The following is a 14,886-nucleotide window of genomic DNA, read 5'->3' as shown; positions in this document are numbered from 1 at the left end:
ACTAAAACTCAGCCAGAGAAGCCATCTTCATTAGATGCATTTTCAAGTAGGCTTCAGGAGTTCTGCTAGTTAAGTAGTTCTTAGCTGAAAAATCTCAGGGTATTTCAACAAATCTCATAATCAGGAGAGGCCTTAACTCTCAGGCCTTTGAATGCTTTAAATCTTGTGGGTTTTAAGTGGTCATTGAGCAATACTGGTCGTATGCACCCCCTTGGAACTTTCCTTCTAAAAGAAATAATTTTCATAAGTGGGAAACCTACTTCTTGCCACGAAAATGAATACCACATCTTTAATTTCCTGGGTGAAGGGAGGATCTGGAAAATCACTGAGCAGAAGTTTTGGTTCACACCCTTTTTTAATGGGCAGAGTGTGAATGGTAATTAACAAGTGTGTTTCTTGAAATTATCACATATGTTCTGAAAGTAGGGTCTACGTTCCATGCTTAATTACACTCATGTATCTGCCTTTTTCGTTTCCAGATTCAAGGCTTCAACATTGAAAACAACCAGTTTTCCTATGCAAGTGACTGTACAGGTTTCTTCACTCCTGGAATCTGGATGGGCTTAGTGACATCTATACTTCTACTGTGGATCCTGACCTATGGAATCCATATGATCATGCAGCTCACAACAAACAACAGATTTGATGACCCCAAAGGTCCAGCTCTGTCAGTTCCTCAGACAGAGTAGCCATGGATTGACTTAATGCTGCTATGGCTTTCCCTGGTCTGTTATTTATGATTTTTATAACCATTCTAATTGAAAATATGTGTAAACTAAAAAGATATAGCAGAAGGGGGTATTTAAACTATGTATAAAAAGGTTCCTTATGCTTGCAATATTGATTCTATATATTATTACCTTAATTTGTTAGCAGCTATCTGTGTAACTCAGGAGGTCTGACGTGAGGCTTTGGTAGTTATTACTCTATCTGGCTGTTTGAAAGATCATTACAAACCACCTTCAGATCAACTGTTGGCAGGGGAAGGAAAACTAACTAACTTTTTTTAAGGACCTATGTATTGAAACTAATGGTCTCTCTAAAGCTCTTTACTAAGTATTTCATGTTGATGCTACATCTTAACAAGCCTGAACATTTCATTGATTTTTCTCTTGAGAAAACCATCCAGAAATGTACAGAACACAGATTGTCACTAAATAAATGGTCTTGAAAAGTCTTCTCAAAATACATAACTTTGTTCAGAAATGGTAGCACAAATGAGAATGGGAAGATAAAGGTTTAGCTTCCCTGTAATGTTATCCTGTTCCTGTGAGAATTCTGTTAAGGAATGCAAACTTTAGTTTGTTTTAGTCATGGACAGCTGATAGCATTACTAAGGAATATGGGTCCTAGTGCAAACTGATACCAAACTTACATTTGGTCCCATGGCAATGAATGCACCTTTTCAAGCTCATAACCTAGTATGATTCAGTGTTCGAGTACAGACAGCATCTAAAAAGAAATAAGATCATTTTCTTAGCATCTTCTTTTTTGTGTTTCCTTGGAGGAGTTACGCAGTTTGCAAAAAGAAGAAAAAAATATTACATAAAGTCATTAGAAGCACTTTGGTGATGTACTGTTTAAGTCTGAGCATGTTTGTGGTCTTCTCAATGATTCCAGAAGCCTTAAAGCATTCAGAATGTGCTGAAATCTTCTACAATAAGTAAAGATACTGCATCTCCTCATTGGGCAATTTGACCATGGAGTGAATTACTAGATGTTATGAAAAGCTAGAAAATAGTAGAAGAACAATGGTAAAATGGTAAAAAAATGGTAAAAATATTTCATTATTTCTTCTGTAGTGTTTTGTTCTATTAGTAGCCAAGGAAAAGCAATTCAACAAAATCACATTCATCACAGGAAAAAAAATTCTAACTTTTGTGATCTTGATCCATGTCACAGTTACGATATGGTCATCCATAGCAGTGATACAGAGGAAAGACAGTTAAAATCAACTATTTAACTGGACCAACAATAGTTTCTACCTGTCATTCCTGGATGTCACATTTTTATTATGCAGTCAAAGAGGTAAATTAAAGGCTGCCTGAGGGTATTCCTGAAGCATTCAGTCATGACCTGGAAAACAGAAAGCTCACAGGAAACTAGCAGAGGTGACATTTTTCCCAAATGTTTTTCAAAACCTTAAAGAATGCTGGCATTTGATTTACACAAAAACCAGTTTGATAGAAAAGCACATTTTCCTTGTAAAAATTAGTTGCCAGGAGAGACAACTAAACGTGCTTTATTAATACTCCCTTCAAAGCAAGTTACAGGAGTGTGACGAAAATTGACATAATGGTCATGTAACTGATAGCTAGAAGAGAGGAAGGCTTTTAAAAAGGAGTTGGGTATAGAAGACATCTTACTTATGACTTTTATCTAGATTCAGCAAAGTTTGGAACAGATTTTGTTCAGCAGTGGTAATGTGGTAATGTTGAAGAACAGCTTTATGAGGTTTGGACATCCAGTGGACAACCCCAGGGGGCCATGTGTGCTGCTGGAGTCCCCAGGCCATCTCAGACTTTTGCTGCTGCACATCATGCTGCCCTGTGGCTGGAGACAAAGACTACTCATCACTGATTTCAGCAGGGATGGATCCCTTCCTTTTGAATTCCTCAAGGTACTACTATAGCAGGATTTTGTCCTTGCTTGGTTTTATTTATCTTTCTGAAAAAAAATTAGAAACCTGTCAGGGCCTTCCAGTTCTGTGTACTTCTGATTTCACAACAAGTGCACTTGTTAAAACTTGCCTGCTTTGGGAGCTGTTCCAGCCAGAATATTAGTGCTGTCTGGAAAGTGAGAACTCTTAGGATTTTCCCCTTTATCAGAAGTACTGACTTTTGTGAGAACTAGCTCATTTCTCTACAAAGGACCAAAAAAAAGTTAAGAAGGGTGGAGAGGATGATGGGAAAGAGCATCAGCTGGAGAAGTAGAAACTTTTTGTTTGCTTTCAAATGCATAAATAAATGAAACTTTATTAAGGAAAAAATACTGGAAACTATAACACAACTTGAAAAAAATTTAACTGTGAAAAATCAAGATTAAAACCATCAAAACCGCAAACCTAAACACAAGTTCTGAAACCAGAAGTTAAGGTACTTCTACACAAAATTAAACAATGATCATTTGTTGAAGGGGGAGCTGAGATGGAACTAGAATTAGAACCTCCTGGCCTGATACAGGTTTGGTTTGTGTCCTGGTGTGTTTGTCTGCTCATAAAATTACTTTATAAATCATGTGGAAAGCCAAAAATTACCTAGAATGAAACAGAATTATAATAGGAATAGTGCAAGAGTAATATTTTTCTGTAGGCAGTAGAAGATAAGTCATTGAGCAACCTGGTCTAGTGGGAGGTGTCCTTGCTCATGCAGGGGGGTTGGAAGTAGATGATCTTTAGGTCCCTTCCAAAAAGTATTCTATGGTTCTGCGATAGTGGATTGATTCCATCTTTCAAGAGAAGATTCAATAAAATCATTGTCTCCTCCTTTCCTTCTGGGTGACTGGTAATTATTAAGCAAATCTAAATCAGCTGAATTGTTAAGCAGTGTCCAGGTATTAGAGGGCTCAAGCAAGAGAATCTGGAGATGCTGAAAACAAGGAATCACCAAGACAGGCTGACTCCTAAGGTAATCAGAGGTACAAGAAGCCTGGACACTGGTCACTGATGGCAGAAAGCAAGCAGTAGCCTCAGCAGGTGGTGATGATTGTGGGGGCAAGTGTAGTGATCATCTACTCCTTACATTGAACATGAAACAACCCACACATGTGGAGCAGGGTCTCCTTTTCCTGTGGGCTGTTCTTCTGTTGCATCTTGTGGTGGGTTGATCTGGCTGCCTGCCAGATGCCCACTCAGCTACTTTCTCACTCCCCCTCTTCAATAGGATAGCGGGAGAAAATAAGATGGGAAAGCTTGTGGGTCAAGATAAAGGCAGGGACAGCACCCTACAACCCCATTTACTATCAGGGAGAAACCAGACTTACAAAAGATTAACTTCTTGCTGATTACAATAAATTGGATAGTGAGAAACAAAAACCAATGCCTTCAGTCTGCTCAATTCCAAAAAATCCTGCAGCATCTGATATCTTTGAGTAAACCTTCAGTTTGCTAATAAAGTTTCTGTTCTCAGATTAGTCCATTTGCTATCAAAACCTAATGGAAAATCAGGGCAAAAAGAGCTATTTCTTCAGAACTCAGATTTCTGAAGGCTTAAAAATTATTGAAGTGCAAGAAAAAAAAAACACCAAACCACATAAAAACAAACACAGACATGAGATCTTGCCAAGGGGTGGTTCCCTCCATAAGTAGCTCTTAATTCCACAATCTGAGACGGTGTCTCTCTTGCTACCTGTGTGGGTGGAAAGAAGACTTATGAGAGTGACTGAGCCCAAGGGTAGATCATCTGCTTTTGATGTCCTACAAATGAAGTGGCTTCCCTATCCTCACCACAACCATTTGTGTGCCTCCTGTTTGAACACAGGTTCCCTGCTCCAGGTCAGCTGGATTTCTGTGTAACCCCCGGACCTGGTATGTTCTTGAATTATTATTGCTGAAATTAGTTTTAGGCTGTTTTATGCATCATTCATTATTGCCATAATAGAAGATCATTTACTGAATGCTCATCTATTTTATGCTTTGCAAATGGCAATGTGGGTGTCCAGCCAAAGACTGGGAAACACATTTTGAGTCTGTCACAATACTCCCTTAACTAGTTGTTTAGAAGCAATAAAAACTGCAGTCACCATGACATCATATGCAACTGTCTGTAGTTAATGGGAACTGTGCAAAAATAATGCTTGACACATAAAACAACAACAACAAAAACCAACAAGTGCCTGCATAAGAGTACTTTCGGAAGTGGATGAATTAAGGACTTTTTGGATGTGATGTCTGAATTATAATTTTATGTATCCTGTTTATTCTGGATACATGTGGAGAGCAGAGTGCTCAATTTACCTACTTAACAAATGCTTCTCACTCAGGCATACTGGCATGATCTGGGATATTAATGTTCCTATCTACCTTGCCTTTCAGGGTACATATACACCTGTACCTCAGCTGTTCATTAAGTTCACACTGCTGTGCTCTCTTTTTCCACTAAGATGTAATATATCAGATTTTGCACTAGAGTAGCTGAGGTGCAGGTCCTTGTCTGGGTCTGTCATTCCTGCTGCTGAGTAATAAAATCCTGGCAGAGGAGCAAAGCAGATAGCTGTGAACACTGATGTCCTAACACATTATAGTGATATTAGGAAGGATTTTTATTATAGCTGTCAAGAGGGAAATCAAAGCACGCAGGCAGCTGTGTGCCCTGTCAAGATCAAAGACTACATTGCCAATAGCCTGAAAGGCAGGACCAGGTCCACTTTAGGCAATGTGTTTTCTGTCTCTGCATGCCTGAACACAGTTCAGCTAATAAGCCATGATAGGGCAAGCTCAGAAGTTCTCTGTTTCCTATCCTGCTACAAAGACCCCTAAAGGCTGTACATGGCAGGAGATACCTAGAAAACACCAAGATCCAGCTATGGCATTCTTCTCTATATATGTAATTTCAGACAGCAACTGAACAGGGATGTAGCAGGCCCCCAATGGTGTCAACCCTTCTCTTTGGTGAAAGAGGAAAAACAAATATAGAAAAGGAGAGACAACATGGATCATCCTTCTTTCCCTCAATGGACAGTGAAAGTCCTTACACTTCTGAGTGGTCACCAGAGCCCTTGCCTGGAAAAGCAAGGGTGGCATCAAGGGACCCTGCCACTGCCAGTAAGGGTGAACTTACAGACCTGTGTAACACTGGGCTGTCTTGGGAGGTCATTCAAATCTTCAGCTTTCTCTCTCATAATATCTCATTGGGGCTGTCTGTGAATTAAGGCAGAAGCCACTACTTTGGCTGCCCTCCAGGAGCTCTGAAGTAACTAAAAGGGAGTTGGAGGAGGGAACCCTTCAGCTTCATTGCATTTACCTTGCCATGTGTATGAAACAGGCAGTTGAATTCATCTGTCTTTCTGTGACTAACTAGTATTATAATTAGAAAATAGATGATTTACTTTTTCTTGTAGAACTTTAATGGATGTGTACTTAAACAAAAAGAGTGAAGTAGTTGCACCAGATTTCATTCAGATTTTCACAGAAATTTTTGGAGGTGTGCTAGTTGGTTTTGATGCCAGAATTTAGACCTTAACTACTCTCTGCTATTAATTTGTGCGGTCTGATAATGACTGACAGATACCTAAATGCAGAGAAATTAGTGTGGGAGATTAATTGGGTTTTTTCTTAGTCTTAATACAAAAATGTCTTTATTGACTATATCAGGGAATTTAGTTTGCTCATGTTCTGACATAATTTGAGCCCATTTCTGCTTTGTCCTATAAGAGTTTTTATAGCATTCTGAAGTTCAAGGAGGGAGAAAGAGTTTAGTAGTCATAGATTGTTGGGCTGAGCATGTTCTGGCAACAGATAAGTGAGCAAAAGATTAACAAAGTTTTCTTAATTGTACTATCTAAAGCCTTCCCTGGATAAAATTGGTGTCTAAAAATTAAGAAAGAGACAGATTTTTCCCTAATGAATTACTATCTTCACTTTGTTATGAAATTCTTGGTTAACACATGAACTAGTTAATTTTACCACCCTACTTATCAGAAAGGTGAAGGACTCTCTTCAGTAGGGTCATTATTTTCTTCTGGAATAGCCAAAGGTTTCACTTCAAAGATTCAGTAAGATTGCACGTTACTCATTAAGTAAAATCTGTACCTTGTCTAATCAGCAGCTTAAACGTCTGCTGCAAATCCAGGGCTGGATTCAGCTGCTGTGCAGTGGGATCTAAAAACTGTTTATACTGTGGCCGTTGTTGTATCTTCAGATTACATAGAGATCAAAATTACAGCTCAGGTGTTTCTCTGATACTCTGATACTGTAATATATTTGGCCTCCTGTCTCAAAGTGCTCGCACAGAGCTTCATCTGCAATAAGATCTGTGCTGCAGCCCTTTGCAGTCTTTGTAGGAAAGGAAATCTAAAGGGCAATAGAACAGATGATGTCTGTTACTAGTGTTCTAAGTGAAATAATTGCATTACTGTCATTAGCTGTTATTGCTCTAATGTGTTTGGAAGGAGGGTGATCTTTTCCCTTTAAACACTAAATCCAATGTTAAAAAATTACCTATCAGAAACTTATGTTAAGGAACTCAGTAACCTTGCTCTACTGATGGTGCTGTGGTGGTACTCATCTTGTACCAGATACTAACACAAGCTTCTGTTACAGAAAGGGTCTCCAAATCACAATGTATTGATGGAGCTTGCATTGTGTGTATGGAAAGACTGCTGCTTTTTTGACAGAACATAGCCTCTGTTTAATGGTGTGTGTTCTACAGCATGATGTGAAACTGTTAAATGAAGAACACATATCTGAGGTGTACTGGTTGTACAGGCCACATAATTTTGCCAAGACACTAAAACTAGCAGTTTTCTTCTATAACCTGGAGGATTAATGTGAAGATTATGCAGATTTATGCCTCCTGCCTCTGCAGTGGGGATGCTCCCACCAACTTTCAGCAAAGCCACCTGGTCTGCTGGTCTCACTGGCTGCACCTGCTTCTTCAGTCCTAGCCAAGGTGGTTAGGAATGGAGATCATTAAGTTGTTGCCTCATTTTCCAAAGTTCAATTTTTGTAAGCTCACCGGGAGCAGAAGCAACCTAGAATTTACATCTACACAAAAACATTTTTGCCACAAAGCTTGTAGGATCAACAGTCACCAGCCAAACTGAGCCTTCTGTTTCTTCATCCACCACTTTCCTGGAGCTATGATGTCCAGGAGGACATCTGACTTTAAGTTTTGCCTCAGTTGAACTGCACCCCATTTCCCCTTTTCTTTGTATTTTTAATGGGCCAGTTTGCTGGTAAACAGCAGAAGTGAGGGGTGACCTGATCTGATTTCAAAATACTGTGAAGCCCGAAACTCCAGAACATCCCCCTTCTTCCCACACAGAAGTCAACATCTTCAGCTGGTCCTTCCTGTTAGGTGACCCAGTTGCTTAGAGCTGAGCTCGGTGTTCAAAAACATTTGGAAAGTGTAGTTCATATCTGAGAGCAGCACAGGAACCATTTGTGGTCCTTTGCAGAGGGAAAAGCTACTTATTTGTTTAGGAAATAGAGGCTATAGTGCTTAACTTGTAGTATTTCAGCCACTTCCATGGCAACAGGCTCTGAGAGAACAAAGCTTGACTTCAGCAGATCACATAACAGCTTGAAAAAGGAATAGAGAACATTTTACATAGCGACGCTGTGAAGTTTCCTTTAATTTAAATTTTACCTCTGTTAGTTAACTGATGATTTAATCAGGGGAATGATTGCTGGTCTGCCAAGCAGTTATGAGCAAATTGGCATTGATTTCTTTCAGTTGTCAGGCATCCCTTGTTTGTGTAATGGCAGGGGATGTGTCAGCACAGTGTGGTGCCTCTCTCCCCCTCTGCCCAAGGATAATGCATGCTCTCTGGCAGATGCCCTGTTAAGATAGCTGTATTTAAGGGGCAGCATCAGTTAGAAGTGATGGCCTGGTTTAAAGGCATTGGAACTTTTCCATCTTCTGTGGGCTTCAGATTTGGCCTGATTTTAGAAATATGGCATAGTCCAGTGCATGGTCTAATGAGTAAGAGGTCACCAAGCAGGTGGCTGAGTAACTGGACTGAACCTTCCATGTTTGGAAGCAAGGCTTCTGTGTTCCCAGTCTGAACTAGATATGGTCACTGGGATTTTTACCCCCTCACTGCAGGCAGGGAGAGGGAGACTGATTTAACCCTTGGGTGCTTATGTTATAAGCATCATTGATACACTTTCCTTGTCTGACTCACCTAGGTAGGGCTGCAGTGCCTGTGTGTCAGAGAGCTTATTGCTAGGTCTACATGTACTGCCAGAAAAGAGGTTTTTTAACTAAATGCAGATATTGGGGGAAAAAAGAAGCACACGCTGTTTCACTAATGAAATCTTCTCTCAAACATCTCTAGTAAACAAATCAGAAATTGCTGTTGCAATGTGACGTGCAACAACAAAAAAAAGTACCAAAAGCAAAAGGGTTTGTTTTGAACTTCATGCAAATAACAGCAGATGTGTCTATAATGCAAGTACCAGGTTAAGTAGCTCCATAAGTGAAGCTTGAACTTTTAAAGCTTTATCTTTAATTAAGCTTGTTGTTAGAAGTGTTTCATGCAGATGAACCAATTATTCTTGAAGAGTTTTTCTCTTGTATCTCTGGCAGCATTGCCTTCGCTCTGAGAAGAACTAGTAGTGAGATTTGGTCATTTTTTAGTAGATTGTCATATTATTAAATATTGTCATATTTAGTATATTGTCATATTGCATGTGACTTTCAGTTTCCAAAATAAATGAAATGTTCACCGGTCACACTGGCCAAATAATTTTTCATCTTTCTGTCATCCAGAGGGTGCAAACCAATTGAGAGGGTTGACAGTCCGACATTTCAGCTCTGAGACTTGTCCTTTTGTACTTCCTCCTACCCAGCCCTTGCATGGCCTGGTATTTGCCCCACCAGCCTGCCACAGCCCTTTTCTAGGGCAGATTTCAGACTAAATAAGATAACTTGCTGCTCTTCAAAATCCCTGTATAAATATGTCATTTTATACTCTATCTTGAGAATTTAGAGTAGGAGACACATACAATTTCATTCCCATTGCAGAAATCTGTACAATCTGATGCATGGTCCAGTGTGGAGACAGGTGGCACTGACAGATGTCAGTGGAGCTTGATGTTCTTCCCTTTGCATTAATATTTTGTATTGCTTTTCTAATTTACTCTTTTGAAGCAGACACTTGAGACAAAATGTTCCATCCTTCTTATTCTTCAGGTCTTAAAAGGCTAAGCTCCAAAATATGAATCTTCAAAGAGGAAATATGCAAGTACAGCAGAAAGACTTGGAGTAGGGAGACAAAATTGCCTGGAGGTCAGAACTGGAGTAATAGGTATTTTCTGACTGTCATTTAGCCTACTGGGATCTACAATAAATCATTCAGTGGTAAATCACCAGTCTCAGATTTTGGACAAAATTTTATCATAGTTGGAATTTAGACAAGGAGCTTGAGGCCCTCAAACACCAAGCTGGTTAAGAAAAGCAGATGTTATCCAGTGCAGTAAACTTTATGTCAATTCAACCTAAGCTTTCAGGAACTGGAAATTAACTTTGTGGGAAGCCAACCCAACTAACATGGAAGGACTCACAGTTGCAGACTGCTTTTAAAAACTCTGATCTTCCTCTCCATGTGCTTCGATTTCTGCTTCACTAAAATGGTTGAATCACCAAGATGTGCCATGAGATTCTCAGGTAAATGATTCTGTGCAACTGCAAGGCATTTTATGCTTCTTCTGATAGCTCAACAGCCACTTTTCCAAGATCTGAAGATCTGAACCATTATTTCTTTTGTGCCACTTAAGCAGTATTAGTTTGAAATAAACTGGAAAAGGAGAGTTTTTTATTTTAGATTAAATGGTACTTAGTCTTGACAGCTGTCCTAATTTTCCCTTCACAGCACACAGTAGAGGCTGATTTTTTTTTTAAAAGCCCCAAAAGAACACAAACCTCGATCATAATTTATTTAGCTAAGTTACTTCTATGGATTTAATAACATATCCTGTTCTGTAGTGATATTTAAGTTGTACATTTCTCTGGAGGGAAAAGATTTTCCAGCTTGTTTTGCTGGTGAAAATTAAGTAGTTGAAAGAAAGGTTTCCCATAATTCAAAGGAATCTCTAGAAAGTTGCATCCTTTTTTTTGTGTGTTTCAATATGAAGCACTATGAAAGTACTTGGAAGTGATGAATCCCAGTTGTTGTTTTGGGGTTTTTTTCCTGTCCTCTCCTTCAGCTTTTTTAACCTGCTCATGCGAAGCAGAGAAAACCTTGCTAGTTCTTCACAAAACTGTAATACCCTTGTTTGTGAATGTTTGCAAGTGCCCTGACATTTGAATCACTGGCAAATATTGACATTTATCTTCTTATTTATCATTTCATCATATTTTGCCTAATGTCATTAAGATTATAAGAACCTAAAATAAAGTACCAATTTAATTATCCTGTTTTCATGCTTTCAGTTTATGAGGCATTTTTCTTAACACAACTAATTTTGAGAATTAAAATAGAAATGCAATTTTAGAAGAGAAAATCCACAATGCTGTTGTAGTATAGAGGCTCTTTTTAGCCATGAGCTAACTGCATAAAATCATGGAGTTTTGACTTAAAAAAAAGTGTTGAAAACTAGACCCTCATCACTATTTATTCAGTTGAATATGTAGGCTGCTTTACGGAAATGTTTGAATCCAGGTAGTGCTACAGAAGCCAATGGTGAATATTCTAGTGAGCTTGTTGTAAAGAGTGACTATCAGCTGATTAATGTAAAATCCTTGGATATATATATATGACCTTTAATAATAAAGTGCTATAATTCAGAATCTTCAGAATCAGTGAAAGAGATATAAACAAATATAAGGAGGATTCTAACCTGCCTCACCCCTGCCCCAAAATCCCTTCTTTCTTTCCTTTGAGGTGTGATAAGACACAGAGAAATGTGTATAGGTATAGGTAATGTGTATAGGTATAAGTAATGTATATAGGTAAAGAAATCTTTCCCGTTATATATATATATAATGGTGCACTGTGTAGCTCCTAACTGATCTTACAAAACTCTGCCTTATGTGGTAAGTGCTTTATACCTACAAAGGTTTGAAAGTTTACAGCTATTCAAATTCTACTGACCTTTACAATAGCAGAGTTTATCAGAAAGTTTGAGTATTAAAAATAATTGTTTATGTTGCTATGTTGTTGTTTGAACTTTATGTATGCTTCTGTTACAAATGCAGCACGTGCTTTCTATAAAATGTTTTTACTGCCATATATTGGCAACCTGCTGATTCCTATAAGAAACATTTGTCATAGCATGCTACAGCAAACAATGGAGAACTGCTGCAAAGAGTGACCTTGGCAAAAAACCAGTGTAAATGCAAAATCAGTTAAAATGAAGTTAAGGGAATTGGTAGAAAATTAGGGAATCCTGCATGCAGACTTTTAAAACCCAGCTAAGAAGAGCACAGTGTGTATTCAAGTTATACTCAGCTATGACCACACTGCCAGAATTTGACAGAGCTGCTGTTTGCAGCACATTGATTACTAGCTGTAAATCTACAGAGATTAGTCAGTCTTAATTGGCATTATGTAAGGAGGTCAATTCCTAATTATTATATTTCTAGTTCAATTATCTGCAGTATTGATAGTAGAGAGACTTAAGAAGAATGCTGTTTTGCAGTTTTACCTATTGTGACAGTGATTTTTAATATTATTATTTTTTTGATTAGGGATTGGTCCACAATACCCCTGACCACCTCTGCAGGGCTGCAGCTGCCTTTCTCAAAGTTTGCTGATGCAGTTCAAACTCAAGATAAAATATCCCTTTTGCAGTCTGTTGACAGAGAACAGGGCTGACACCTGCCACCCCAGTATGCACAGGAGATGAGTGGGCATGGGCTCATCCTCTGCTCTCTGCCTGCACCATTGGGCTCTGCAAAGCCCTCCATGGCCCCAGAGGGTCCCACCTCCTAGGCTGATGCTGCCTGATCTCCCTGCAGGTACCTCTGTGCTCCAGGCTCTGGAGAGCTGGATCAGAACCTCACCCTTGGAGAAGGCAGCCAGGGAACAAAGCCAGAGGGTGAGGTGACCAAATGATGGCAGTGGAGGCTCAGGTGATGCTCTCTCTGTGCAAGCATCTTCCTGAGCTGAGTTTGCTATGTGGCCTGTCAAGAGAAAAGACAGGTGAGGAAAATATTAACAGACTTAATGGCTTTTAGCAGGGCTGTTGACAGCACAGTTCCCTTTGCCTCCAAGGCTGGGCAGCAGAGTCTAACTAATCTTATCCTGAGTTCTGGCCATTTGGACCACACAGTTGAGAAGTCTTGAGCCAGGCCCACTTGACATCTGGTTTGTTGGTATGGATGTTTTCATGCTGGTCCTTCAAATATAAACGAGGTCAGCTGCAACCAACTGGGAAGAAGGCAAGATGGGGACACTGCTCCTGAGGGACCAGGGAGGTTCAAGAGCCTCCAGGGAGAAGTAGTGATGGATTAGGGTGCGGAGCTAGAAATCTGCAGCTCAGAGATGGGAATCACTGCAAGGAACAGGGAGCAGCGGGCTGGGCCCTGGCAGGACCAAGGGGAATGCTCTCCAGAGCTGGGGAGGCTGTGAAGAATTTACTGAGGTCATGAAGCCACGAAACGAGCTAACCCAAGCCCAGAATAAAAAAATGTATTATGTATATATTTAATTTGCTAGTATTTTAACTAGCCATTTTTTTTTCCTAATTAAAAGGTTAGCTGACTCACTTTATAGTACAGTAAAGCCTTTTTAGTTTGTGGGGGTTTGTGGGGTTTGTTCCATTGGTTGGTTTTGGTTTTGTCTTGTTTTGTTGTCTTTTGATTTTTTTTCCTAGTTTTTTTAAGCTTTAAAGCCACTCAGTTGCCTTTGAGGAGCCCTGTATGGAAGTGGTCTAGGGAGGAAACTTCAAAACTTCAGTCCCATCACCTGGCTGTGATCATCTGTTCCCCAACTCCAGCAACATGAATTTGAGCCTGGCTGGAGACCAAGTTGTTATAACACAGAGAATTTCTCTCCTTGGTTGCTCTGCAACCAGCAGCAGCAGGTTTCCTGTTGTTGGATCATCCTGACACTCTGCAAAGGAATGCGGAGGCATTGAACCTCGTGACAAAGGAATTTGCAGACTGCTTGATCAGCCAGCAGAGTTCCAGAATCTGACAGAAACTGTCATTAACCCCCCTCTGCCATCTTCCATAATATCTGGGGAAGGGGGTGTATATCTACATAAACACACAACTTAAATACCCTTATATACTTGTAACTTATATGCCTCATATGCTTATATAAGAGCTGTTGTGACCACCCTTAGGATACCTGGCTTTGGGGGTTTCCACTGTTTAACCTGGCTTTGGGGGTTTCCGGCATTTATTGCCCTTATGTAGCTGGGGACTTATGTAGCACAAAGACCTCAAGTGAAACAGGAGCCCATTTGGTGCTGTTTACACACAAAACCCAAGAATCTCTATTGCAAACTGTCTCATCCCCAGAAGTCAGAAGGGACAGATTTGGTTTTGGCAACCACAGGTCATGCTATTATCCTTCATCTGGACCAGGGCTGAAGAACTGGCCCCTGGTCCCACTGGCAGCTGTGGGAAAACAGGAGGAAATTGGCTTTTCAGGCAATGATTGCTGCTAGCCAAGAGCTGCCCCTCCTCAGGGAAAAGCAGCAAGCTCCGTGGAGGTGTTCTTTGGGAGATCTGAGGTATGGGATGAGTGAGCCTTGAGCTGTGCCAGGGGTTGTATAGGTTGTTTTTTTTCAATGAAAGTTACTGTGTCATACAGCTGGGAAGAAAAGGTTAATTTTGTTGAAATGCTGATAGTCTGTTTAAAGTGTATCCAACAGTTCCAGAATTTCACTTAAGCTACTGACCATTCAGTTTGCTTTGTAACAATCCATCTCTTGAGAGCCCAGAGCTGCTGTGTCTTGCCGTCCAGCAACACACAAAAATACATTTTTTTCCCCTGAACTATTTGCTTCTGCCTTCTCCATGACTAAAGTTATAATCTCTTATGATGTTTTAGAAAAAAATGCTGTTCTGAAAAAGACATAACGAAATAATTTAAAAAAATTTATTTTTAAATTTTCATTACTATTATTCCACCATGGATGGATGAACTATTTATTTAGTGATCTATTTATTTAATAAATTTATTCGGGGAGATGGGGAGATGATTCATGAGGGCAGGTGGAAAGAAAACATAAATGAGGATTTAATTTGGAAGAACCAAAAAGACAGGAAGCTT

General features: G+C 39.7%; 2 protein-coding genes across 3 annotated transcripts in view; both read left to right on the top strand.

Annotated features, from left to right (window-relative positions):
* ATP6AP1 (ATPase H+ transporting accessory protein 1) overlaps positions 1–3,489 on the top strand; it is a 53,943-nt gene extending 50,454 nt beyond the window's left edge. For both annotated transcript variants that reach the window (XM_071733759.1, XM_071733758.1), the window contains exon 10: positions 480–3,489. In XM_071733759.1, the coding sequence (XP_071589860.1) occupies positions 480–689 (210 nt within the window). In that variant the 3' untranslated portion in view covers positions 690–3,489. The remainder of the gene's footprint in view (positions 1–479) is intronic.
* A 977-nt stretch (positions 3,490–4,466) lies between these two features.
* The window catches only part of SLC13A1 (solute carrier family 13 member 1), a 47,366-nt gene continuing 36,946 nt past the window's right edge, over positions 4,467–14,886 (top strand). The window contains exon 1 of the mRNA XM_071733757.1: positions 4,467–4,525. The gene's annotated coding sequence lies outside the window, so the exon portion shown is untranslated. The remainder of the gene's footprint in view (positions 4,526–14,886) is intronic.

The sequence above is a fragment of the Heliangelus exortis genome, chromosome 1 (assembly GCF_036169615.1).
Source record: "Heliangelus exortis chromosome 1, bHelExo1.hap1, whole genome shotgun sequence".
Lineage (NCBI taxonomy): Eukaryota > Metazoa > Chordata > Aves > Apodiformes > Trochilidae > Heliangelus > Heliangelus exortis.
This window is presented reverse-complemented; position numbering and strand designations above follow the sequence as displayed.